We start from the raw sequence: 26,544 nt of genomic DNA, 5'->3' as shown, positions 1-26,544 counted from the left end.
TTTTACTTCGCGAAGGTATTTAAAAAAATGTATGCTCAATGTCATTAACAATATGGTGTAATTTAGCCTGTCTCAAGAGTCAAGCACCATTTTGTTGACAAACGTCAGTGATCGGCACTGCGCCGAAGCTATAGGGCTGACTTCGGTAAAATGATGTGACGTGAGGTGCCAAACTGCGGAAAATGGCGGAGGAAATACTTAATTACCTCTCAGTGTCCTGAGGCAACTATACTGTGTTTTTACTATTATTTAGGCAGTTAAATACTGCACAGTATTTAGTACACCATTTTCTTTATTTTCTTCCATCATACAGAACAATACGCGTGCGTGAGTCGATGTTCGCTCGTATGTGAGGCCTTGTCGAATAGTATCCTGTAGGTGGGCCATCGTGCGTGTTTTGTTTTTGTTGTATTTGTATCGTCACTAGCATAGATTTAAACTATTAGCGCCCTCTGGCCTAAAGTATGTAACACTGTGTACATCCCAACTAATATTATAAATGCGAAAGTAACTCTGTCTGTCTGTCTGTCTGTCTGTTACGCTTTCCCGCTTAAACCTCGCAACCGATTTTGATGAAATTTGGCATAGAGATAGTTTGAGTCCCGGGAAAGAACATAGGATAGTTTTTATCCCGGTTTTTGAAACAGGGACGCGCGCGATAAAGTTTTTCTGTGACAGACAAAATTCCACGCGGGCGAAGCCGCGGGCGGAAAGCTAGTTTGAAATAAAACAGTTCTTGTCTGTGACTCAAGCGTTTAATTACTAGAGGTTATGTGCTCAGTGATAATATTTAGTTTTTCTCGCAATTATTCTTGGAAAAGTGGAAATAAACTGCAGATTGAGATAAACTTAACGCTGTGACTGTGAAAATGTCGACAAACTACCTTGTCAGTGTGCCTAAATTGAAGGGGCGGGAAAATTACAGCGAATGGGCTTTCGCGGCTGAGAATTTCCTAGTGCTAGAGGGAATGTCAGATTGCATCAAATCGGAGACTGTACCAGCAGAAATAGGAGCAGCAGGTGACGCGAAAACCAGAGCTAAGCTGATTCTGACAATAGACTCGTCGCTGTATGTGCACATCAAAAGTGTACAAACGACCCATGAGCTGTGGAAGACATTGAAGAACCTATTTGACGACTCAGGATTCACGAGGAGAATCAGTTTACTGAGAAGTTTGATTTCCATCAGACTTGAAAATAGCGTTTCAATGACTTCATACGTAACACAAATCATTGAAACAAGTCAAAAATTGAGTGGTACGGGTTTTAACATCAACGATGAGTGGGTCGCATCGCTTTTGTTGGCGGGATTAACAGATAAATATTCCCCAATGATAATGGCGATCGAGCATTGCGGAATACCATTGACAGCGGACGCCATTAAAACCAAATTGTTGGACATGGAAGAAACCGGAAACTGCGGCGACAACAGCGCCGGACCCAGCTCTAGTGGCGCGTTTGCAAGTTTTAAGAAGAACCGGAATGTTGGTAACACTGTGACCAAAGACAATGCCCAAATGTCAAAATCAAAACCAAAAGTCATCACGTGCTACAAATGTAAACAAACAGGACATTACCGCAATCAGTGTACATTTTCTAACAAAAATTCGTCGAATACAAATAAAAATGAAAGTACAAGCAGTAATGCGTTTAGCGCAGTGTTCCTTAATGGTGAATTTTGCAAAAAAGATTGGTATGTTGACTCCGGGGCGAGTGTTCATTAGAGATGGGTTATACTAGGTAAATTTGATACTAGGTGCACCTATTCCAAGTATTTATTAATACTTGATCCAAATACCTATTCCACCTAGTACGTAGTAATTTACCATACTTGACGCGACTAGTGCGGACTAATCCACGTATTATGACTTTAAAATACAATTTTCTTTGAAAAGATACAACCGAGTATTAATAATGCAATTTGAAATTGAATAATAATGTTTTTGCTGGCTGTTGATTTATTGATATCCTCCCTTCATACTTCAACAGGCTATTCCTATCTCACACCTGCCTGCGCTCAAATTTGTTTGTCTGACAGAGACGGAGTGAATCTCTACGTTCGCACATAAGCTTAGCGAGAAATACGCGGTGCGCGTAATACACGACTACGGATTATGCAATAATAACCTCTATTACTTTGATGGTAGGGTCGGAAATCGTGTAATTTAAAAAATACTAGGTGGACGACTACGGATTATGCAATAATAACCTCTATTACTTTGATGGTAGGGTCGGAAATCGTGTAATTTAAAAAATACTAGGTGGATCAAGTATTTTAAAAATTGGAATAGGTGCCACTTAGTACTGTAAAATACCTAGTGTGTGGATCTGTTCTAGTAAATACGTCTCATCTCTAGTGTTCATCTTACTAGGCATGGAAATGATTGCTATTTTTCATTCATTTTCATTATTATGAAATGATGATTCTTTTTCATATGATTTCACATGCGAAATTTCACAGGCAATGATTTTTATTCGCAGTGTTTTAATGTAGCTCTTTCATAATAATATAATGTGCTACTTTTAATTAAGTATGAATTATGATGAACGATTGCTAATTAGCTAAAATATGAAATGTAACAATATCTGTTTCATTTTATGTCACACAACAAAAAACAAACAGTTTCACAGAACAGTATGTATGCAACAATCAATAACCGCGCGACTAGTGAAAAATCATTCATTTCATCTGTCTGCTATCTAATGAAATCATACGAACCACGACAAGGAAATCTAAACCTTACACCCTTGAGTTTAAAGTTCATATTTAAAATGCCCAGTTTCGTCCGTCATCACATCTCTTGTCCTTTTCTAACACGCACATGATCAAATCATTCCTTCTTACTCGCTCGGTGGCTTCGCAGAGCTGCGCTCACGGACTTCGCTCGAATGAATGAATGAAATTCATGTGATTCGTGATTTCATTGACTGTGAAATTATAGCAGTCTATGTGAAGTAAAATAGCAGGTGTGATTAATGAAATTAATTTCATATGATTTTTCACCTGCTATTCATGAAATGTTCCATGCCTACATCTTACTACGAATGAAGAATGGTTGTCAAATGTGTCGCGGGATCATAAGATCAAGGAAATCGTCGTGGCAAACAAAGATAAAGTACCTGTATTATGTACTGGTGATGTGCAGATTACGACAAAGACGCGCACCTGTGAATATGATATTACGGTAGAAGGTGTATTTTACGTGCCGAAGTTGACTACAAATCTGTTGTCTGTTAGTCAACTCATATCAAAAGGGAACAGAGTTTCATTCAACAATAATGGTTGTCAGATTTTCAACCAAGCAGGAGTTCTGGTGGCTACAGCGAGTCTGTTGAATGGGGTGTACAAACTAAACATGCCTGAAACTTATTCATCAGCTGCAGTGATGGTGTCGAGTGAAGTTTGGCACAGACGTCTGGGTCATGTCAACAGCCAGTATTTGAACAAGATGCAAGATGCTGTACAGGGATTGACACTTGATAGTAAGACTGCTATATCCAAGTCGTCATGTGTCACATGCTGTGAGGGCAAGCAAAGCCGCTTACCTTTTCCCAAAGAAGGTAGCAGAAGTACAGAGTTACTACACATTGTGCATACCGATCTCTGCGGACCGATGGAAAATCGGTCAATAGGTGGCTCTCGATATTTTATGCTGTTTATAGACGATTTTAGTCGTATGACATATATTTATTTTTTGAAAACAAAAGATGAGGCACTGAAATGTTTTCAACAGTATAAAGCAGAGGTTGAGAATCAACTAAATCGCAGCATAAAAATCTTGAGAAGTGACAATGGTACAGAATTCTGCAACAGCAAGTTCGAAGATTTTTTGAAGACACATGGGATAGTACATCACAAAACAACTCCATACACACCTGAGCAGAATGGTCTCTCAGAACGATTCAACCGGTCTATCGTGGAGAAAGCTAAGTGTCTTCTGTTCGATGCAGGACTTGAGAAAAGATTTTGGGCAGAAGCACCACACACTGCAGTGTACTTACAGAACAGGACTGTGACCAGATCATTAAATTATAAAACTCCTTACGAGATATGGCTAGGCAGAAAGCCTGACATAAGCCATTTACGTGTTTTCGGCAGTACAGTCATGGTACATGTGCCGAAACAAAAGCGACTAAAATGGGACAGAAAGTCCGAAAAGTGTATTCTTGTTGGCTATTCCAATGATATCAAGGGATATAGAATTTACAACCCGAAGTCTAATGTCATCACTACCAGTCGCGATGTTACAGTACTGGAGAAGATAGAGACAGAAAATGTTATCGAGGTACAGGAAAATTGTTCAGATGAGGTGAATGTGGTTCCAGTGGGGGACGAAGATGTGATTCTTCAGGAAAATTCACTTGAACAAACAGAAGGCTTGAACACAGATGATAGCGGTGAACTGTATGTACCTTGTGATAGTGATACATTAGATAGTTCTGAGTCTGGTACAACTGATAGTGAAGACTCTATTATAATGAACAATGTCAACATGACAAGTGGTCCTCGGCGCAGGCAGCAACCAGACAGATATGGCTTTGCAAGTGCTTGTGCAGAAGATGACAACATGTTCACGGGTGAGATTTCCTTGCAAGAAGCCTTAGAAGGTCCTGAGAAAACACAGTGGTTAGCGGCAGTGGAGGACGAATTACAGTCCTTTGAGAATAATAGTGCGTGGGAACTTGTAGATGTACCAAAAGATGGTACTATAGTACAATGCAAGTGGGTTTTGCGAAAAAAGTACGATAGTGAAAACAATGTGCGTTACCGTGCTCGTTTGGTCGCAAAGGGCTTCACCCAAAAACATGGTGTAGACTATACAGAAACATTTTCGCCTGTAGTGAGACACACAACACTTAGACTATTGTTCGCTTTGTCTGTAAAATTAGGTTTAGATATTAACCATTTAGATGTCAAGACTGCGTTCTTAAATGGTGATCTAGAGGAAACCATTTATATGAAAATGCCAGATTGTTACAATACTAGTAGTTCAAATTGTAAAGTATTGAAACTGAAGAAGGCCATTTATGGACTTAAGCAGGCCTCTAGAGCCTGGAATAAAAAGGTTGATAACTTATTAGTCAATAATGGTTACAAAAGGTCAAAAATAGAGCCATGTATGTATGTAAAGAATATCAATAAATGTAAGACCATTGTAACAGTTTATGTCGATGATTTCTTTATATTTTCCAACGATAAAATTGAGACTGAGAACTTGAAACAGCTTTTATCTAATAAATTCAGTATTAAGGACTTAGGTGAAGTTAAGCAATGCCTTGGAATGAATGTAACATTGAATAAAGAAAAAGGATATGTAACTTTGAGTCAGGAATCTTATATTGATCAACTTTTGACCAAGTTTCAATTAAGTGATTGTAAACCTGTTGATACTCCTATGGAGGTCAGATTAGATGTAAATAAAGGTCAAGTAGGTGTAAATAGTCATGTGCCCTATCAACAACTAATTGGGAGTTTGATGTACCTGTCAGTCTTAACTAGGCCAGACATTAGTTACTGTATAAGCTTTTTAAGTCAATTTAATAATTGCCATACAAAGGAACATTGGGAATATGCAAAAAGAGTATTAAAATATCTAAAACGAACTAAATGTTATGGAATAAAATATTGTAAAGAAGGTAATTCGGAAATAACAGGCTATGTAGATGCTGATTGGGCCTCTAACTCTGTGGATAGGAAATCATATACTGGTATGTGTTTTTTACTATCTGGTGGTGCTATTTCATGGGAATGTAGGAAACAGAAATGTGTAGCACTCTCAAGCACTGAATCAGAATATATGGGTCTATCTGAGGCATGTAGGGAAGCATTGTACCTAAGAAATCTGCAATATGAAGTCACCAATAAAATGTACACATTAAGTTTGTTCAATGATAACCAAGGTGCACAGAAGCTGTGTGCAAACCCAGTCTTTCACAAACGTACAAAGCATATTGATGTTAAATATCATTTTTGTCGTGATCTAGTAAAAGACAAAATTGTTGAGGTTCTGTATTTGCCAACAGCTGATATGCCAGCTGACATTCTAACTAAAAGTTTATCTTCAGCGAAACATTATAAATTTATGTTGCACCTAGGCATAGTTTGTATTGAATGATTTTGTTTAAAATAGTTTAATGCATATTGCGATAAGTGGGGGTGTTGTATTTGTATCGTCACTAGCATAGATTTAAACTATTAGCGCCCTCTGGCCTAAAGTATGTAACACTGTGTACATTTGAAATAAAACAGTTCTTGTCTGTGACTCAAGCGTTTAATTACTAGAGTTTTCGATGTAAACTCGCGGAGATGAACAGGCCTGGTCTTACTTGATGTACATCATTGTGACATTTATAGGACAGAAAATCTTGTTTCCTTCAATAACAAGTCAATTATTTGTAATTAGCTGCCTAGACTAGATGCATTTAGATGCACAGTATTTTTCCTTGTACAGTGAACATCAGGACATTTTAGTTGCATAATAGTGCCTATGTAGCAGACATTAGATACTACATTGGACTTGATATGCCATCATCTGTAATTATTATTGACTAGCGGCCGCCCGAGGCTTTACCCGCGTGAAATTTTGTGTCACAGTTCGGCATAAATTATAGCCTATATGTTAATATGGGTTACAAACAATAATACTGTAAAGTTTCAACAAAACCCATTCAGTAGTTTTTGCGTGAAAGAGTAACAAACATCCAGACATCCAAACTTTCACATTTAAAATATTAGTAGGATGATTTCCCTTACATAGCACAGACTTAGGCATGATACATTAATGCATTCAGTCAGCATTAATCCTTATCCTTATACATAGAAGTTATGTAAAAGAATTTGTATGAGGCACAGGGAAATCTACTATTGAGAAACAAGTAGTAATTAATAGAAACTACATTTTATCCTTCCTTACTACTGTGAACTTTTGCATCTTCAGTACAATTTTTTTTTCTCCTTATTATCTGCAGTCAACTTGGGTAATAATCAGATGTTTTGCCTTGTTTTTTTTTTGTGTTCATAAGGAGGGGTATTTCAGTAAATTCTCTCCCTCGGTCAATACAAATAATCAAGTTTATTTGTGTTTTTAAACTACTTGAACTTATAATCATCAATACTAAATACAGGATATTAGGACGGATTTCACAAACTAAATGTATAGTTTCTTTAGAGGAAAAAGGAAATGCATGCTAATGCAGCCACACATGCAAAAAATGATGCAAGCTCAGAGCTTAAAATCTTATTGGAATTTAAACTATTAATATGACTTATTTGCGATGAAATATGCTTGTGAATCAGAAGATTTAATTGTAAATTAGTATGCAAAGAGCCTATTAAATGTAATCGAAATGAATTTAATGCAAAAATAAAAGGAAAACCACCTCCGAAAGTCGCACTCTTCAACTCCACTTTTTTCCCTGCTAAATTAGCCGCTATGAGCAGCTTTAGCGTGGAGGTATTATTCTCGTTGGTGTAGATCTTCATGGCGCACCGTTAAATGTAAACTTTCCGAGGAATTAGTAATTATTTATAACAATATTCACGGAATAACCTAAAATTCCACCTGGCATTCCAAGGAAATGACAGATGAATGATGACCATGACAGTGATGACAGCACAGGATGACAGGGTACAGGTAATTAATACCAAACTAAATAAAAAACACACATGAAATGACTAAACTACAAGCACAATGTGAACTTCTCAATTTGGTAGAGTAAAATTTTATCTGCGTTCCGTTTCTCAAAATTTGAAATATAATTTTTATAGTACGTTCATAAAAATATTGAAAAACGTAGAATCGAAAAACTCTGTAAAAATGCCTAAAATAAAAGTGAAATAAAATTAAACAAGAAAATTAGCTATACAACTTTAGTCGCATCAATATGTGCAGTGCATGATTGTAGTCATTGATGTGTAAACTATGGACCGGGCATACCTATCAACTAAACGTGCTTGGTACATACACGATTTGGGAAAAAAAAACATGGCTTTATACTCAATACTGACTGACATGATCGTGTTTTTATGTTTCCCAAATCGTGCATATTTTTCTCTGCGCAAGTATGTACCGAACACGCGTAAGATATTTGGTGACGTCACATTAAAATGTTGCCAGAATGAGTATAGATAGACCAAACATTCTCTTTTTTCATACGTCACATACGTAAGTTAGAGAGAGACAAACAGCTGTTTGTCTTTATTGTCTCACAATCGTGGGTTCACCACAATAGTCGGGCGGAGTGGCGCGGCGGGACTCGAACCCATGTTCCTCGGATCACGAGTCGGCCAGTCCGACCCCTTCACCGTTCGGCTATCGTGACTTTCAAAATTGTTCATTGTTCCCACTGAACGACTGAGAATTTGGTTCTTATAAAGGGACCGACGGTCTTACGAGGGTATAAAGGGTTAAAATGGTAAATAAACAAATCAAACACCACAGTCACTTCAATAATTTATTGTAAAAATTAAATAATTTGTCTTCTAAAACATTTCTACGTGTAAACACTAATAAACGATTTTGGAATAAACTTACACAACGAAATAGAAATGCAAGTAAGTAAATAAGATTAACTTTAGAAAACTTGCATCGTAACAGGTACAATAATGTACGTTGGCATTATGAACAAACCAGGGTTCGAAAATATCCGATATTTATTATAAATATCAAAATATCGGATATTTATGATATATATCCGATATATATCAACTTTGATATATATCAAATTTGTATGAAAGCTATACTATTATTTTATTGTATTATTTATGAATACCATTGCATATGTGTTACATAAACATGTTTTTAATGTTTTTAAAACTTATAATCAGACAAATAAAGCAAAAACATAAAATCTTCTTGTAAACACGGCAAAATCAACTAAAAACAAAAATCTTATGTCAAAAAGTACAAATACAGTTACAAATTTTAAAAATTGATATATATCATCAAAACCGGCTGGATATATATCGGATATATATCCGATATATATCAAGATATATATCCCTTGATATATATCCTCGAACCCTGGAACAAACCATAAAGATATTGTACAATAACTATTTTAAAACAAATAATGAGCTGCCTCCTGCTAAAGTCCGGTCTGTGAGCACGTAGAATTTTGACCAATGACCCCAAGCTACCCGCAGGCGCCCGCAGTGAGTGTGCGAGCGCGACAGCAACATAATTACGCGCGAGCAATAAGGATGGGTAGCTTGGGGTCATTGGACAAAATTCTACGTGCTCGCAGACCAGACTATAAAAATATCACATAGCGCTTAAGAGTCAGTGCCCGAGGTATGGGTGCGGCACGGGAGGGGTGACATTAACATTTATGACGTGACAGAGCATACAAATCAAGGCGATCTGAAGTCTCGCTGACGTTTGACCGTCACAAAAATACCCTCCGGTGCCGCTCTCCCATACATACCTCAGGCACTGACTCAGTTAAGCGCTAGACATATACTTTGTATCTTATATTGCAAAAACAATTGCGAATATTCGTATTTTGTCGATTGCACGTTAGGCAAAATTTACAGTTTTAGTTTTCCTATTTTTTAGGCCGAATATATTCACAATAGACTTAAAAATGCTCTAGTTATTGTACAAATCTCGCTCCAAAAGAAACATGTCTGACCATCTGCAATCATGTCACAATTACATAATTTGATTGTACTCAGTAACACTTAACATATATTATTATTTCATTGGCATACAACCAAATATATTGTCAGAGTTAAACGATCCAAGCACAAATTTTACACACATAAGGTTGAAATTCTTTTGGCAAAACTGAATTCATTAAAAGTTAAAAAATATTGTCATGAATCAAAATTTGTTTTTTAAGTATACATTTATTTTTCTATATTATAGAGCAAAATATACATAGAAATGACTATTCGTTCGTTAATTATATTAAAAGATATTGGTCATTGAAAATATCAAAATATAATATTTTTTGCTAGACTATGTATTTGTAATATTATTTTGATTATTAAGCTAGTCTAGACACAAGTTAGTGTTTATTTTAAGTTACATATAAAATGATATTATTACACATACCTACATATTAATACTATAGATAATGTGAGATACTTTTTTCTATACTTTTATGTTTTTCGCCACATAAGTATTTGTGCTTAGAGAAAAGAATACATTTATTTTAGAAATAGAAGACATTTTAAGATAAATCGATAGATAGAATATTACAATTCTAAAAAATATCTTCTTGAAGCCAAACAAAAGACTATTTCGTTCTGGTTATCTTAACACTACTGGTTTAATGGAGTACACATACAAATCAAGTACATATTGTACACTTACAAATACACACAATTATTACGCCTTTTGTACACAGATACGGCGCCATTGGCGTATCTAGGGTTATTTTTTTTGGGGGGGGGGGGGGGGGGGGGGGCAGGCTGGCACCAGACCTTTCTGGGGGGGTATCTCTAAGTAATAGGTAACAGGAAGCCGCTGAATGCAGGCCGCTTGGTAACCAGGCAACATGGAAATCACTGGGGGGAGGTCTATGTTCAGCAGTGGACGTCCTGTGGCTGAAATGATGATGATCTATCTAATCCTTCTGTCAGTGCATTCAGGAATCGAAGCTCGTTCGCATACACACTAGTCTTTAAAGCCATAGATAAAACAATTCAATTACCATTTGGCGCGAAGTAGTTTTAGATCACTGGAAAGGACCTTCGGTTATACCTACTAGATTCATTTTCAAATGTTCAGAACGGAACGACTTTGACACCCATTTATATGTCACCCTGTGCGTCCACGCGCACTGTGAGACCTCATAATAATGTTTGTGAATACGGGCGTGAGAATTTGGTTCTTTTAAAGGGACCGCCGGGATCACGAGGTTGCCAGCACCGTGTCTGTCTAAAAGAGGCGTCGACAGTCCAACTTCAAGCTCGCTGCTGCTACAACTTACAAAATATGATATTTCCCTTAAAATTTAGTAGAGTACTTTAATATCATCGCCCAGAGTACTTTCATAGTTTTAAAAACCGTAAGTAAATTTCCATAACTAGCTTTCCGCCCGCAGCTTTTATTCTGAACGACTTCAAATTGATTTTCAAAACTATGAAATCCTCACCAACACTATCAGTCCAAATTTGGCGAATCTCAACCTTAATGCCTAAATATCACATCAATAAAAGAAATCAAATAAAAATTTACACATCTACAGGTCTAGCATTTATAACTGAATCAGTGCCTGAAATACGAGAGGGGTGACGTATGACGAGACAGAACATACAAGTCCCAAGCACATCTGAAGTCGCACTGACATTTGACGTCACAAAAACTCATACCTAAATCACCGACTCCGTTATGTGCTAAAGCCCGGTCCGTGAGCACGAAGAATTTTGTCCAATGACCCCAAGCTACCCATGCTTATCGCTCGCGCGTAATTTTAATGCTGTCGCGACTGCGACGGGCGCCTGCAGTGAGTGTGCGAGCGCGATAGCAACATAATTACGCGCGAGCGATAAGGATGGGTAGCTTGGGGTCATTGGACAAAATTCTACGTGCTCACGGACCAGACTATAGACCTATAATAAAGACGATTGCATTGGCATCTCTTTCTAAGTATACAAACTAGTATACGTGTGAAGGAGACAACTAGTGTATACAACATTCGATCTGTAAGAGTCGTAAGGTGTACATACATATGTATAGCTTCACCTCTATCTAGTTTTTATGTCTACTACTTCACTTCTCTCATTCACACTTTATGATGTGAGAAAGAGACGAAGAAACCCACTTCTTTTAAACTAACAATCATTGATTTACCTTAATATTTACCACTGGTATCATTCATAAAGAAACTTAAAATTTCTCTAATCTGGTATGCCATCATTCTCACACTAAATATTGTGTGAAAGAGCCAATGCAGTGTTCACTTTTCAAATATTTGTATATTCATCTCTTTCTCACTAAGATGTCACACAATTTTTACACTATAGATCGTTTCATCCACTCGGACGGGCCCCACCACTCTTCCGCTAATGTTTGAGTGTTATCGGTACACGCTAAATGCTCCATGAGTGCACACGCACACTACAGTAATGCCTTACGGATTGCTCGGACCACACTCCCCGCACCCCGCGCGACCGAGACCAAACATTGCTGGGGCGCGTCCGAGTGCATAAAACGATGTATAGTCTAAATTACCAGAGCTTCTCTTCTCTTTCTCACTTATTTTTCGCACTAAAGTCTCAAATCACACACTGGCTTCACTTCACTTCTAGTGACTCGGCGTCACTTCACTTCACTTCTAGTGACTTGGCGTCACTTCACTTCTGGCCTCACTCGGACTATAGGCTGTTCGACACGGGCGAGGAGAGTGGGGACACCTTCTCCCGGCTTTTGGGGGGAGCTCCGGCCGTATTTAGGGAGCCGGACCAGTCGGCCAACTGGACAACCGGCCGATAGAACTTCGTGGATGTCCGGTTGAAGATCGGCAGGAGCTCGTTCGCTTCGTTCGATAGGGCCTGGGGAAAAATGAGGGTGTGATGATATTTATAAAGATGCGCTGAAACTATGTGTGGGTAACTGCCCAGTTTTCAAATATTTGTACAAATATTTTAACTATGTTGAAAAGTTGATTAAGATTTGCGGTACATTATCTTGTCATTGGACGCGCGCCCTGCCATTGGTCGCGCGTACTGTCATTGGTCGCGCGTCCTATCATTAGTCACACGTCCTGTCATTGTCCTGTCATTGGTCGCGCGTTCTGTCATAGGTAGCGCGTCCTGTCATTGGTAGCGCGTCCTGTCATTGGTAGCGCGTCCTGTCATTGGTAGCGCGTCCTGTCATTGGTAGCGTGTCCTGTCATTGGTAGCGCGTTCTGTCATAGGTAGCGCGTCCTGTCATCGGTAGCGCGTCCTGTCATTGGTCGCGCGTCCTGTCATTGGTCGCGCGTCCTTTCATTGGCCTATACACGCGCAGTGATCGCCGTCTACATGCGTTGGTTTGGCTGAAGCTTTAAGCGCTAGACCTATGCAACAAAAACTGTAAATAAACTCGATTTACCTTAAGATATATGACTGCGTCGGTCCCGTATCCCTCGCACGACATCAGCACCAGGTCGCCGTGGAAATACCGCGAGTACAGCCGAATATATTCGTATTCTTATCATAGCTCTAGCGCTTAACTTAGTGAATGAGTTAAGCTTTAGCGAAACCAACGCGTGCAGAGTGTCGGCGATTTTGGTCGTCGGCGTCATTGGTAGCACGTCCTGTCATTGGTCGCGCGTCCTTTGGTCGCGCGTCCTGTCATTGGTCGCGCGTCCTGTCATTGGTTGCACGTCCTGTCATTGGTCGCCTGCCTGTCATTAGTCGCACGTCCTGTCATTGGTCGCGCGTCCTGTCATTGGTCGCCTGTCCTGTCATTGGTCGCACGTCCTGTCATTGGTCGCCTGTCCTGTCATTAGTCGCACGTCCTGTCATTGGTCGCGCGTCCTGTCATTGGTCGCACGTTTTGTCCTTGGTCAAGCGTCCTGTCATAGGTAGCGCGTCCTGTCTTTGGATGTAAATAAACAACATACCTTCAGATATATGACGGCGTCGGTCCCGTATCCCTCGCACGACATCAGCACCAGGTCGCCGTGGAAATAACGCGCGTACAGCCGCGAAATGGGCAGGCCGTAACCGTAACCTGAAAAGTTTAGATTAAATATTAAATACACATTAATTTGAAAGAGTCAGTGAATGAAATTAAACCTTCGGGTTCTCCTAATTAAGACCAACTCCACACGCTACTTGTCCTACGATACGTAGCTATGAGTGAATCTAGAAAATGGTATTGGCACCAACTTTTGGACCAACGTGTGTTACCGGTATCACACTAAGCACACACTACCACTGAATTGCTATAATCCACGGTTGGCCAACTTGATTAGACATAAGATCTACTGTTTACTAACGAAACCCTGGGCGATCTATCACTTACATACTTCTCGAAATCTTAAATGGAACAGCATAGTTTAGTACACAATCATGAAGTATTTTTCGCCTTGCCACGATCGACTGGACTAATATTCGCGATCGACCAGTCGATCGGTTGGCCACCCCTGTATAATCAATCCCAATCCAAATCCGTCTGTCAACTGTCCAATTTACGTTTTCAATCAAATACGTCGTATAATTTTCGGTTCTTTTACATTTTTATATTGTTTAAAGAAAACATAAAAGAGCCAAAAATTAATAATAATATATAATAATAAAATCATTTATTTGCAAGAACATGGTTAGATTGGTGTTAATTTAGTTAATTTCAGCATATTCTGTCGCATGCGACGTGCAAAAGTTTTTGTTCTTAAAGTTATGTTAATTGTTATTGCTACATTTGGTCTTAGATTTTACATATTTTTACAACTCAAAATACTTATTTTACTCATAGTTGTTTTTCATATACCATGATAGTAACAAGTAACAATACAATAAATACATGTCAGGGAACAAAATTTGAATTGCAAATGTCAAAGAAATTTAAATTAATTGTAAGATGTCAAATTAAGTTACATTACCGATGTCACATCATTCTATCATTTAAAAAGTCATTCACTGTATAATACATTTTAATTAACAAAAAATCAAAAACTGCACTTTTAAATTTGGTAAAGGTTAACATTTTTACATTGTTTGGTAATTTATTAAATATTCGTATAGCCATACAATAACAGTTTTTGGAATACAGTGTCAATCTTTGAGGTGGGATTGATAAGTTGTCTGCCTTCCTACCTCTATAGCCATAAGTTTTATTTGTCTCAAATAAATGGGTATATCTCTTGACAAACATTGCCATCTCAAAGATGTATAAGCATGGAAGTGGCAATATGTTTAGATCTTTAAACAATGGCTTGCAACTGTCTAAATAATGTGCTCCGCAAATCGCTCTAATGCACTTTTTTTGTGCTCTAAAGGCTACAGGCATATCGACTGAGTTTCCCCACAATATAAGGCCATATCGTAATATTGATGAAACATATCCATGATAAGCCATAAGAGCTGCGCTTTTAGATGCTGCTTGTCTAAGTCTATTAAGAGCATAAACAAATCTGTCAAGGATATTTGATCGTAATTAAATTGAACATTGACAGTTAAAGGACCTATTTAGATTGCCATTGATTCTAGCAATCCAGATTCAATCTCAAGTATCCGCAGAAAGATAAGTGCAACTCACCGGCCAGCGGTACGGTATGCGAGTCGGACTTGGACGGCTGAGGCGCGGTGCTGTACATGTACTTGAATAGGTAGTCCGTCACGCTGCGAGGGATGCCGCCGCCGCGGTCGGATAGCTGGGAAGAGAAATGATGGGTTTAAATACAGGTGATAATGTAATGGTGAGAAACTTAGGATACTCCACATTAAAACGGATTCGTCTAATACTGCCACTGGCATATCTGTTTCTTTAGTTGGACAACGAACGTCCATCTATGAACCTTTTTCCACTAAGGCAGACCTTTTTTTGGCTCTAAACGGGAACAGCGGGCCCTTAGCCCTCAACTTCTTGCGAGACCGGCAGATTCGCCAGAAACCGACACCTAGGCTAGATGTTTACTTCACATCAAAGCGGAGCCCGCGAGAATACCGGAGACTCCCAAATCCTCACTTTAGGTAGAATGTGAAGGGCGATATGATATGATGAATACTCGGGGGCGTAGCTACCGCAGTTTCGATGATACGAGGCCCACAGGCTACAAGGTTTAAGATGAAAAGGGTCTTCCAGACTGACAGACCTTAAACGTCACATAAATGCTATTGGTAAATAAGAGATTCTTGCTCCTGCAGTGGAGACTAAATGACCTGATGATGCATTCGTTCATTCATTCGTTTCAGCCAAAACACGTCCACTGCTGGACAAAGGCCTCCCCCATGGTTTTCCACAATGCACGGTCCTTCGCTGCCCGCATCCAGGCTCTTCCCGGGACCTGATGATGCATTACCTTGATGAAAACGAAGTTGAACTATACGAAAGGGGAATAAAATAGAAAGAAAAGGAACATTAACCCTACCTTGACAGACACATCCTCCTTTCCATTGACCAGGTTGACCTGTATAGGCGGGGGCGCGCTCTCATGGTGTTCCATGACAGCTCTCATGGCGTTCTTGAACAGTTCGAACAGCATGTGGTAGAGATGGGACGGCACGTAGACTACTGGCATTGGACGTTCGCTGGGCACTGGAAAAAGTAGTTAAACTCATTTTATTTTTGCAAGTAGGCCTTTAAAAAGCACATTTACACGTCCCAGTATTAACCCTACCACTTCTTCGGGAGAATAAATGGGCCAGTGCTGAGAAGAAGCAGCGTAAGAAACTCAGTCACTATTATGAATATTATAGGAGCGGTTATCATACGATGACTGGACAGTTGGGACAATAACTCGCGGCACCGTTGGGCTTTAGAGGGTGGGCCCCATTCATTCTGGCAGGGAGAGTCCCGTATACCAACTGGCCATCCGTATTTTCAGAAGGAAAAAACGGGACAAACTTGACTTTCACTGGCGCGGCACTTTTATTGGCGGTCAAGCTGTAGATCCTGGCCACACAGGAGTTGCAGCGGTGGGAACGAGATGTGGGAATAGTCCCGTGTTTATTGCTGCTAGAAAATGTCTTGAAGCTGAAAGATCCTAGTACATTTAGCATGAGGTATTTCATCCAGACAGTGCCAACTATCTTCTAACGGGACTAATGCAACTCCGGAATAGTCAAGATTTACAGCTTGAACTCAAATGAAACTCGACCACTGAAAGTTAGTCCTATGGGGATATCTAACTATCCTGGATCTTGGAATAGTGTCTAGAAGCTAAAATAGGACTTAAGCTACAGAACCTATCACAGAGGAACCTAGCGTTCTCTTCCTAGAAGCTAGGTACGCCCATAAAGGGGCGTCCCACTTACACAACATTTGACGACATTTAGACGAGAGTCGTCGCGTGATCTACTTTAGATTCGGTCTTCTTTCTTGCACTGTTACTGAAAGGCTTTAACTAGAAAAAAGGTAACTAAAATATTTGACTCACCTCCTCCCTGAAGGATCTCCAGCTCAGGCGACGCCAGGTAATACCTATCGCAGAGGAACCTGGCGTTCTCGTAGGCATCTTTAACGACTGCCACTACGTCACACGCCGGGTCGATGGAGCCAATATGCCGGCCGCCATTGCCTATGCCGTTGACTGACGCTTGCTTGGCGCCGATTTGCTCGCCGAAGAGTAGCGCTGGGGAGAGTAAAACTTGTTAGATAACATCGTCAAGGCTGGCTTCTCGTCAAATTTTCAAAATATCAAAATCTTGAGCAGAGAATCTTTTTTAACTCAATTCCCAGTCACAACCATGAGTTGTGTGTGTACATGTTGTAACGCTTCGTTACACTATTCTTAAAAACTAAAATCGAAATAATTAAAAACAACTATTTTATAAGTAAAAAAAAAAAGAAATAATATACAATTAAATCAATAAAATAACTAACATTTAATAAATTTTAATATTAATTGAAAGAATTGTTTTTGTAAGCAAACTGCGCGATACCAATGTTATTAAATCTTTGGAGCGAACGAACGAACGCCGAATGATTCAAGGCGCGGCGAATGCTCGCAGCGATCGCGAATCCATCACTGTGTCTCGCGAAACATCCGTACGCAGACACGTACCACTTTGGCTGCAGATTTTTTAAATATAAGGTTTACGAACTCGTGAAGTTTTTACACCTCAAAATCTAATTAAGTCTGTGTGCGTCACCCCGATAACGGGGTTCCAGTACCGGATTTCAATTGCTGCTTCCGGCTCACTCTCCACAGCCAAGTTTACGGCGGAGGTGATTGCCGCATTTTTTTGTCGTCGGACTACCCTACGATATCACGACTTCGTGGGTCCTACTTCGTGTCAACGCTACTCCACAGATAAAAGGGCAGTGGTTTTGATTGAATTTAAGGCCAGTGATTCCTCGCGTTGCAATTATTTACCCACTCCCTGAAGAGTTGTAATTAAACCCTTTTGTTAAATTTAAAATTACTTTCATTTATATAAATATTATAACCCCCATCTAAAATGGCACGGTACATTGGCGCCCAATAACGAGTATAATTGCAACCGAAGTGTCACTTGTTTTTTTTTAGCAATTAATGGTTTTTTCTGGTGTTGGCTTAAACCTAGTATAAGACTGATTATGCTACTAATATGTGTTATCTATGTGTGGTTTTCTGTATGAAACGTCAAATTAATTAAAAAAAAAAAAAAAACAGTAATGTATATTGTAAGTGGTTCAGAACCTCTATAATTAATTATTAAAACCACACATTGTATGACAGGTACTTTCACCGAATTAGTACCTTGCTTAAAAATCATTACTATTTAGAGTAGTTAGATATTATTTACTTTTTATAATTTTGCAACACATACCCTTCTTATTTAAGGAAGATGTCGTACCCAATTAAATTCCTTTCTTTACAAAAGACTGAATTAGAGTATGAGGTGGAACTTCGAGGTGGTTCATCTGGCTCAGTTCAAGAGTTACGCAAACAAATTGTAAAGTTTTCCCAATTAAATTCATCGGAAGACATATCTGAATCATATTTAGAACCAAGTGATGATCTGAAACAAGTTAAGGAATCGCTGCTAAAAGCACATAACCTCTTGCTTAACTTAAAATCTAAATTTGAAAAAAATTTGTTTACTAGAACTGAAGCCTTACTAAATCATCTTTATCATCGTATAAACAGGATAAACAATACAACCGAAGTAGCTGATATTTATAAAGTTTGCGTAACTAATTTTAATTCTTATTACAAAGAACTAAATAATTTGAGACCTGCTTCCAGTTCACAAACTAAAGCTACCACCACATCGTGCTCTGACACTGTTGCAGAACAAACTACAATTTCTGTTTCTTGCGGTGAACGTAGCTTATCGGCCGATATCGGAAAACTTAAATATTCAGGCAACAGTTGCGTTCATTCGTTCATACTAAAGGTTGAGGAATTTGTCCAGTCTCGTGGTATATCGTTTGAAAAGATGCTCTCGTTGGCTTATGAAATTTTTACAGGTGACGCTCTACACTGGTATCGTTACAATAAAGATAAAGTAAATTCATGGCAAGATCTTTGTATTCTACTCAAACAAGATTTTAGCGCAAGTGATTATGATTACAGACTCGCTGCAGAAATAAGATCCCGTACTCAAGGTGAACAAGAAAATATCACGATATACATTTCAATCATGCATGGACTATTTTCTAGACTCAGCAAACCTTTTTCGGAAGAGGAAAAGTTAGAAATTCTTCTCCATAATATTCGTCCTTGCTATGCTAGTACGTTGGCTGCTACACCAAATATTAGGAGCATAGACTCTCTGGTATCAGCATGCCGTAACTATGAACATGTCTTAGCTAGATTCTCTCACTTTCACGAGCCACCTAGAGTATCTACTACCACATTGGCTCCCGAGTTTGCTTACAAGAATAAATTCTATGTAAATAATAATTACAAAAGTGAATTTAAGGGTGAATTTAAAAATAAAACAGAGAACAATAAACAAAACATAAATCAAAAAGAGTTCAAACAAAATAAAGGAGAATTTGTTAACGCTGTTGATAGATCTTCCTCTGAATACATATTCTGTCCCAGATGTAAATCTAATGATCACTCTCTAAAGAATTGTAAAGAAGAGCGAAAAATCGTTTGTTTTAAGTGTGGAGAGAAGGACTATCGTACCCCCGAATGCCCTAAATGTAATCCCGTCGATAATCAAAAAAACTAAACGACGTGGATTGCATGGACAGCGTTTCTAGACACACTTACTCTAACAAAAATTTCAACCTAGGGGACTGGAATCGATGGTTGAATTTTGTATCTTCGTTTTCTACTTACAACGCGGTCTCGTCAATCCACGTAAATAATGCAAAAAATATGTTCCGACCCTATGTTTCTGTTACAATTAGTAACAATTCTGTTATTGGTCTACTTGACACTGGGTCCTCTACCACTATATTGGGTAATGGTGCCCATGTATTCTTTTTAAAATCAGGTTTTAAGCTACACGAATCTGATACCTTTCAGTTTATTGCAGCTGGTGGCGAAAAATTGAACTCAATAGGAACTCTATACCTCCCAATTACCTTTTATGAGCAAACACACATACTGAAAATATATGTAGTTCCGAACTTAAAACACCGACTTATATTAGGTATGGACTTTTGGAGGACGTTTGGTCTTTTTCCTAAACACCTCGACAGTATAGTATACTACAAGGACTCAGACGGTATCTTCACTACTGAACTTCAGTCTGAACCTGAAAACCTATGTTCGTACGTTCACCTCACACCGGAACAAAAATCTACAGCAGACTATATGACATCACTTTTCCGCGAGATATCATATGAAGAGCGTGGCTTAGGCCGTACTACTTTAATAACACATCCAATTGACACTGGGGATGCAGCCCCCATTCGCCAGCGCTATTACAGGATGTCACCAGAAAAACAACGCATTTTGGTCGAACAACTTGACGAAATGCTTAAAGATGACGTCGTAGAACCATGCGAGAGTCCGTGGTCATCCCCAGTTCTATTGACTCCGAAGAAAAATGGAGAAATGCGGTTTTGCCTCGACAGTAGGAAATTAAATACAATTACTAAAAAAGATGCATATAGCCTACCCTATATTGCAGAAATTCTTGACAACCTACGCGACGCAAAATATTTATCTAGCTTAGACCTCTCAAAATCTTTTTGGCAGATTCTGATTCGAGAGGAAGACAGACAAAAGACGGCTTTTTATATTCCTTCACGCGGTACCTATCAATTCAAATCCATGGCTTTTGGTCTCACTAACGCTCCAGCCACCCAACAAAGGTTAGTAGACAAACTATTCTACGGGCCAGAATTTGAGCATAGGGTATTCGTATTTATCGATGACGTCATTGTTGTATCTAATAGTTTTGAACAACATATATCTCTCTTAACTCGTGTTTTTGAAAAGCTTAAAATGGCTAACCTCACAATAAACCTTCGAAAAAGCCATTTTTTTAGAAATCAACTTAAATATTTAGGCTACATTGTCGACTCTAATGGCTTGCAGGCGGATCCTGATAAAGTCGAGTCGATAGTTAACTATCCTACTCCCACAAACCGCAAAGAAGTTAGGCGTTTCTTAGGTACTGCATCCTGGTACAGAAGGTTTATTCCGAATTTCAGTACCTTGGCAAGCCCGTTGAATAAACTCACGACACAAGGCAAAAACGCCCCTCCTTTTATTTGGTCTACAGAAGCCGACCTGGCTTTTAACAAGTTAAAACAATGTTTGTCAACTACACCAATTCTTTCTTGCCCAGACTATACAAAATCTTTTGAAGTGCATACTGATGCGAGTGATTACGGAATTGGAGCAGTTCTCACTCAAACTCTGGATGGAAAGGAAAGGGTAATTGCTTACATGAGTAAGTCTCTTTCACAACCCGAACGAAATTATAGTGCAACAGAACGCGAAGCATTAGCCGTACTCACTGCAATCGAACATTGGCGTTGCTATTTGGAAAATGGTCTTAAATTCACAGTTTACACAGACCATTCTTCCCTTAAGTGGTTCCTCAACCTTAATAACCCAACTGGAAGATTAGCTCGATGGGGAGTACGACTATCAGCCTATAATTTCGATATAAAACACCGGAAAGGGACAGAGAATCTAGTTCCAGATAGTCTGTCACGCGCAGTTCCGATTACAACTATTGACACAGTATGTGACTCCAATAAAACAAGTGATCCCTGGTTTTTGAATATATTGAATGGTTGTAAGACATCACCAACATCATTTTTAAACTATCAAGTTAAAAATGGAAAATTATTTCGATATTTTAAGTCGCTTAATCCACTCACTCGAGAGTTCGAGTGGAAAGAAGTTGTTCCGCTAGAGGATAGAAATACCATAATAGCTAAAAACCATTCTGAACCTACCTCTGGCCATTTTGGCATTTATAAAACACACAAACGACTAAGCTTAAGATATTTTTGGCCTAATATGCATCAAGATGTTGTAAGTTTCGTGTCTAATTGTGATACTTGTCTCGCTCACAAACACCCTAATCACTCCACACTGGGTACAATGGGTAGACCTAAGGACTGTAATCGACCTTTTCAAATGTTGAGCATAGACTTGGTAGGTCCCTTACCGGTGTCTAGGAAGCAAAACACATTTTTGTTAGTGATTAACTGTTGCTTCTCTAAATATTGCCTGTTATTCCCCATCCGTCGTGCGACATCCGAAATTATCGCAAAAATAATCGAGGAACACGTTTTCCTTATTCACGGAATACCTAGTACCATTCTGATGGACAACGGGCGACAGTTTGTGAGCGTTACAATGAAAAAACTATTTGAAACCTACAACATACCAAATGTTTTTTATACTCCTCTATATACTCCACAAATAAATACCGTAGAACGCTACAATAAAACCATCATAACAGCAATATCTACTTTTATTGATGCAGATCATAGGGTTTGGGACACTAACATTCCAAAAATTCAATTTGCTCTTAATTCGGCTGTTAACGAAGTGACTGGATTCACACCATCATTTTTAGTTTTTGGTCGTGAACTTGTGAGTTGTGGTTCCCACTATGTCGACGCAGACCTGGAGAACCATATAGTTTTCACGCCCCGTGATAGCTATGCGGAAAACATAGGGGTGCTGCAAAAACTATTCGATAAAGTGCAGCTCTCATTAATTAAGGCACATTCTCGAAATAGCACTACTTACGATCTTCGCCGCAAAAATGTAGAATTTAATGTTGGTGACATTGTTTGGAAAAGAACGTTTTATCAAAGCGATAAAGACAGTAAATTTTCAAAAAAACTAGCTCCTAAATTTATTAAATGTCGTATAATAGCAAAAAAATCTAAATTAGTCTACGAACTTCAAGATATGACAGGTCACAATATAGGGACTTGGCACGTTAAAGATTTTAAGTTAACCTAGTAGTTATCAGGATTTTCTAAGAAAAATCCTAACCTAAAAAGGGGGGTATGTAACGCTTCGTTACACTATTCTTAAAAACTAAAATCGAAATAATTAAAAACAACTATTTTATAAGTAAAAAAAAAAAGAAATAATATACAATTAAATCAATAAAATAACTAACATTTAATAAATTTTAATATTAATTGAAAGAATTGTTTTTGTAAGCAAACTGCGCGATACCAATGTTATTAAATCTTTGGAGCGAACGAACGAACGCCGAATGATTCAAGGCGCGGCGAATGCTCGCAGCGATCGCGAATCCATCACTGTGTCTCGCGAAACATCCGTACGCAGACACGTACCACTTTGGCTGCAGATTTTTTAAATATAAGGTTTACGAACTCGTGAAGTTTTTACACCTCAAAATCTAATTAAGTCTGTGTGCGTCACCCCGATAACGGGGTTCCAGTACCGGATTTCAATTGCTGCTTCCGGCTCACTCTCCACAGCCAAGTTTACGGCGGAGGTGATTGCCGCATTTTTTTGTCGTCGGACTACCCTACGATATCACGACTTCGTGGCTCCTACTTCGTGTCAACGCTACTCCACAGATAAAAGGGCAGTGGTTTTGATTGAATTTAAGGCCAGTGATTCCTCGCGTTGCAATTATTTACCCACTCCCTGAAGAGTTGTAATTAAACCCTTTTGTTAAATTTAAAATTACTTTCATTTATATAAATATTATAACCCCCATCTAAAATGGCACGGTACAATGTTTTTGGAAATACTTAGTTAAATATTTGTGCATCTTTGTACATCTAAACAACTGTCTTGATACGCGTCTGTTATCAGCAATACATAGTCAATCGAGGCAATGCAATGTGATGTTTGTATAGGAGAGACAAGCTATGGCATTTTTAGCCCAACTCAATTATTACGTTCAAAGTTACAACTGATTGTGTTTTTGGGCTAAAATTTTGTCTTCTTTTACTTGTTTCTTGCCAACGGAATGGTTTATGGCGTAAAATTGAAGTGGTGTTCTATGGGGATCGAACCAGTACTGACTGACTGGATTCAATCTAATCGTGATAATACTTCATAGTATACAATAAAGATTATCTATAGCCCACTTACTGTGCTGGTTGATCAGCATCCGAATAGATATCCGGCTCATATAGAACCGGTCGAGGAAGTATTGTATGGAGGACAATATCGGGCGTCCCTAAGCAGTCTGGCCAGCGTGGAGAGTGCAGGTCAAATCCTCCATTTGCCTTTATATAATTAGTGGAAAACGCAGCGTAAGACGTCCACCTACAAGGTGGACCGACGAGATAAAGGTAGCAGGGAGGCGCTGGACGCAGGCCGCTACCAATCGATCAACATGGAACGAATTGGGGGAGGCCTATGTTCAGCAGTGTACGTCCTATGGCTGAAATGATGATGGATGATGATGATGATGATGAAATTAGAGGGTCGAGCACCTGCAGTGGAGACTAAATGACCTGATGACGATGAAGATGAAAGTCCACTTACTGTGCTGATTGATCAGCATCCGAATAGATATCCGGCTCATATAGAACCGGTCGAGGAAGTACTGGATGGAGTTCTCCGTGCCAGGGTCCACCTCGTGAGACTCCTTCAGCTCTAGCACTCCTTGCGCCATGGTTTGGACTACGTCCGCGTGGCGGTTTCTGATGTGGACTAGACGTTCGCAGAACCTAGTGGAATAGAAGATAAAATCAAATTAATTCAAATCTATATCTATAAAAGCGAAAGATCACTGATTGACTGACTGACTCACTCACTCATCACGCACTCATCACGAAATCTCAGAAACTACAAGTGCTAATAGGAGTCTCGAATTTTGCATGGGGGTTCCTTTTAGAACGGAGGTGCTCACTAAGAGATGATTTCACGCGTTTCTTCGAACTTATTTCTTACCATAAATGTGTTCTTCGTTCCTACTTATAATTAAAAGTTAAATTTTACACCCTTTAGTTACCTATGTAATAGAGGTGAGAACTTATAGGCTTTGACCACCAACATTGTATCTATGCAATTTATGTATTTGTAAGCTGTTTGTTTTCTGAATAAAACAAGATAAAAATAAAACACGTATACTACTAAACGGGATGTCTCCGTAAGTCAGAGCCCTAATGAGTTAAAGCTACTTACTGACTCAACACCGGCGGATCAGGTTCCATCTTCTCAAACTGGATGATCTCTTCGAAAGACCGCTCGTACCACTGGTTCACCATGCCCACCGACGGCATCCGCAGAAGATTCTCTGGGAGTAGCGCTATCTCTTTCATTATGTTCGCCAGTCTGGGGGGAAGATAGAGATGATAGTTTAGGAGAAGTTAAAATTATATTAGCAAGCTAAAGTGGCAATGGGCAGGGCACATACACTCGCGAGCAAAAGTATGGAATCACTTACATGAAGTTGTTTCCACGCGATCTTGTGTACTAACGAATTTGTTAGTAACAAAAAAAGAGGCACCATTTTAAAGATTAAACTTTTAACTTTGAATTGATACCAAATTCATTTAAATCACACCAGTATTTAAAAAGATATCCCGCCTGAAGTGAAGAAGTAAGGAAAAAGACATGTATCAACTGTTTGATACGTCGCGAGTTACGGCCTATTTACCCCCTATAAAAGCACGTGTATTCGGATTTTTGCTTTCACACGTTGATCCATACACATCTCCGCTTCTTTTGACACTTTACCTGGGATTCTACACCTTCAGAAGCAGCACAAATCGTTGCATTATTGCAAGAAGGGCTCAACCAGCGGGCTATCGCACGTTAGCTCCACATAAGCCAGTCCTGGGTTTCGAAAGTTGTAAGACTCTTTCGGGAGACTGGTGGCTTTATCCCGAGACCAAGTTCTGAACAGCGCCGGTGCACATCGCAGAGGGATAACCGTTTTTTCATGTCAACCTCTCTATGAAATCGTCATTTGACTGGTATCGACGTCCAGCAAGAGCTCAGAAATGTTCGTAGGATAGCTGCTAGCGAGTGGACAGTTCGTCTAAGATACAAGCAATAGAATTTGACTCCAAAAAGGCCTGCCACAGGCTCGAAACTGACGGTAGGTCACCGATAAGCACGCTTTCAATTTGCTCGTACACATCTCGATAAGAAGTTGAGCAAGCCACCCCCATAAGCCACTGTTTCAGCGAACCAGCACCACAAATCGCTCCCCATGCCTCCTATAGACCCGACCTCTTCGACTGCTGCACTGCAAACACAGTCTGCATTTATCGGAGAACAAAACTCGCCTCCATTACTCGCCTTCCCATCAAAATAAGTGCGAGCTAATTGAAAGCGTGCTTGTCGGTGACCTGCCGTCAGTTTCGAGCCTGTGGCAGGCCTTTTTGGAGTCGAAATCTATTGCTTATATCTTAGACGAACTGTCCACTCGCTAACAGCTATCCTAGGAACATTTCTGAGCTCTTGCTGGACGTCGATAACAGTCAAATGACGATTTTATAGAGTGGTTGACATGAAAAAACGGTCATCCCTCTGCGATGTGCACCGGCGCTGTTCAGAACTTGGTTTTGGGATAAAGCCACCAGT

At 39.3% G+C, this 26,544-nt stretch overlaps 2 protein-coding genes across 2 annotated transcripts in view; both read right to left on the bottom strand.

The window, feature by feature from the left end:
• Positions 1-7,575, bottom strand: part of LOC135084926 (methionine--tRNA ligase, cytoplasmic) — a 60,705-nt gene extending 53,130 nt beyond the window's left edge. The window contains exon 1 of the mRNA XM_063979673.1: positions 7,381-7,575. Within this exon, the coding sequence (XP_063835743.1) occupies positions 7,381-7,483 (103 nt within the window). The 5' untranslated portion in view covers positions 7,484-7,575. The remainder of the gene's footprint in view (positions 1-7,380) is intronic.
• Positions 7,576-10,409: 2,834 nt separating this feature from the next.
• The window catches only part of LOC135085050 (pyruvate dehydrogenase (acetyl-transferring) kinase, mitochondrial), a 144,290-nt gene continuing 128,155 nt past the window's right edge, over positions 10,410-26,544 (bottom strand). Inside the window, exons 3-9 of the mRNA XM_063979834.1 lie at positions 25,138-25,287; positions 24,496-24,680; positions 17,035-17,229; positions 16,027-16,193; positions 15,195-15,309; positions 13,558-13,667; positions 10,410-12,502 (exon numbers count right to left, since the gene is read on the bottom strand). Coding sequence (XP_063835904.1) covers positions 12,326-12,502; positions 13,558-13,667; positions 15,195-15,309; positions 16,027-16,193; positions 17,035-17,229; positions 24,496-24,680; positions 25,138-25,287 — 1,099 coding nt within the window. The 3' untranslated portion in view covers positions 10,410-12,325. The remainder of the gene's footprint in view (positions 12,503-13,557; positions 13,668-15,194; positions 15,310-16,026; positions 16,194-17,034; positions 17,230-24,495; positions 24,681-25,137; positions 25,288-26,544) is intronic.

This window comes from Ostrinia nubilalis, chromosome 27, assembly GCF_963855985.1.
Source record: "Ostrinia nubilalis chromosome 27, ilOstNubi1.1, whole genome shotgun sequence".
Taxonomy (NCBI): Eukaryota; Metazoa; Arthropoda; class Insecta; order Lepidoptera; family Crambidae; genus Ostrinia; species Ostrinia nubilalis.
Note: the sequence above shows the minus strand (reverse complement) of the source record. Positions and strands in the feature narration are given on the sequence as shown.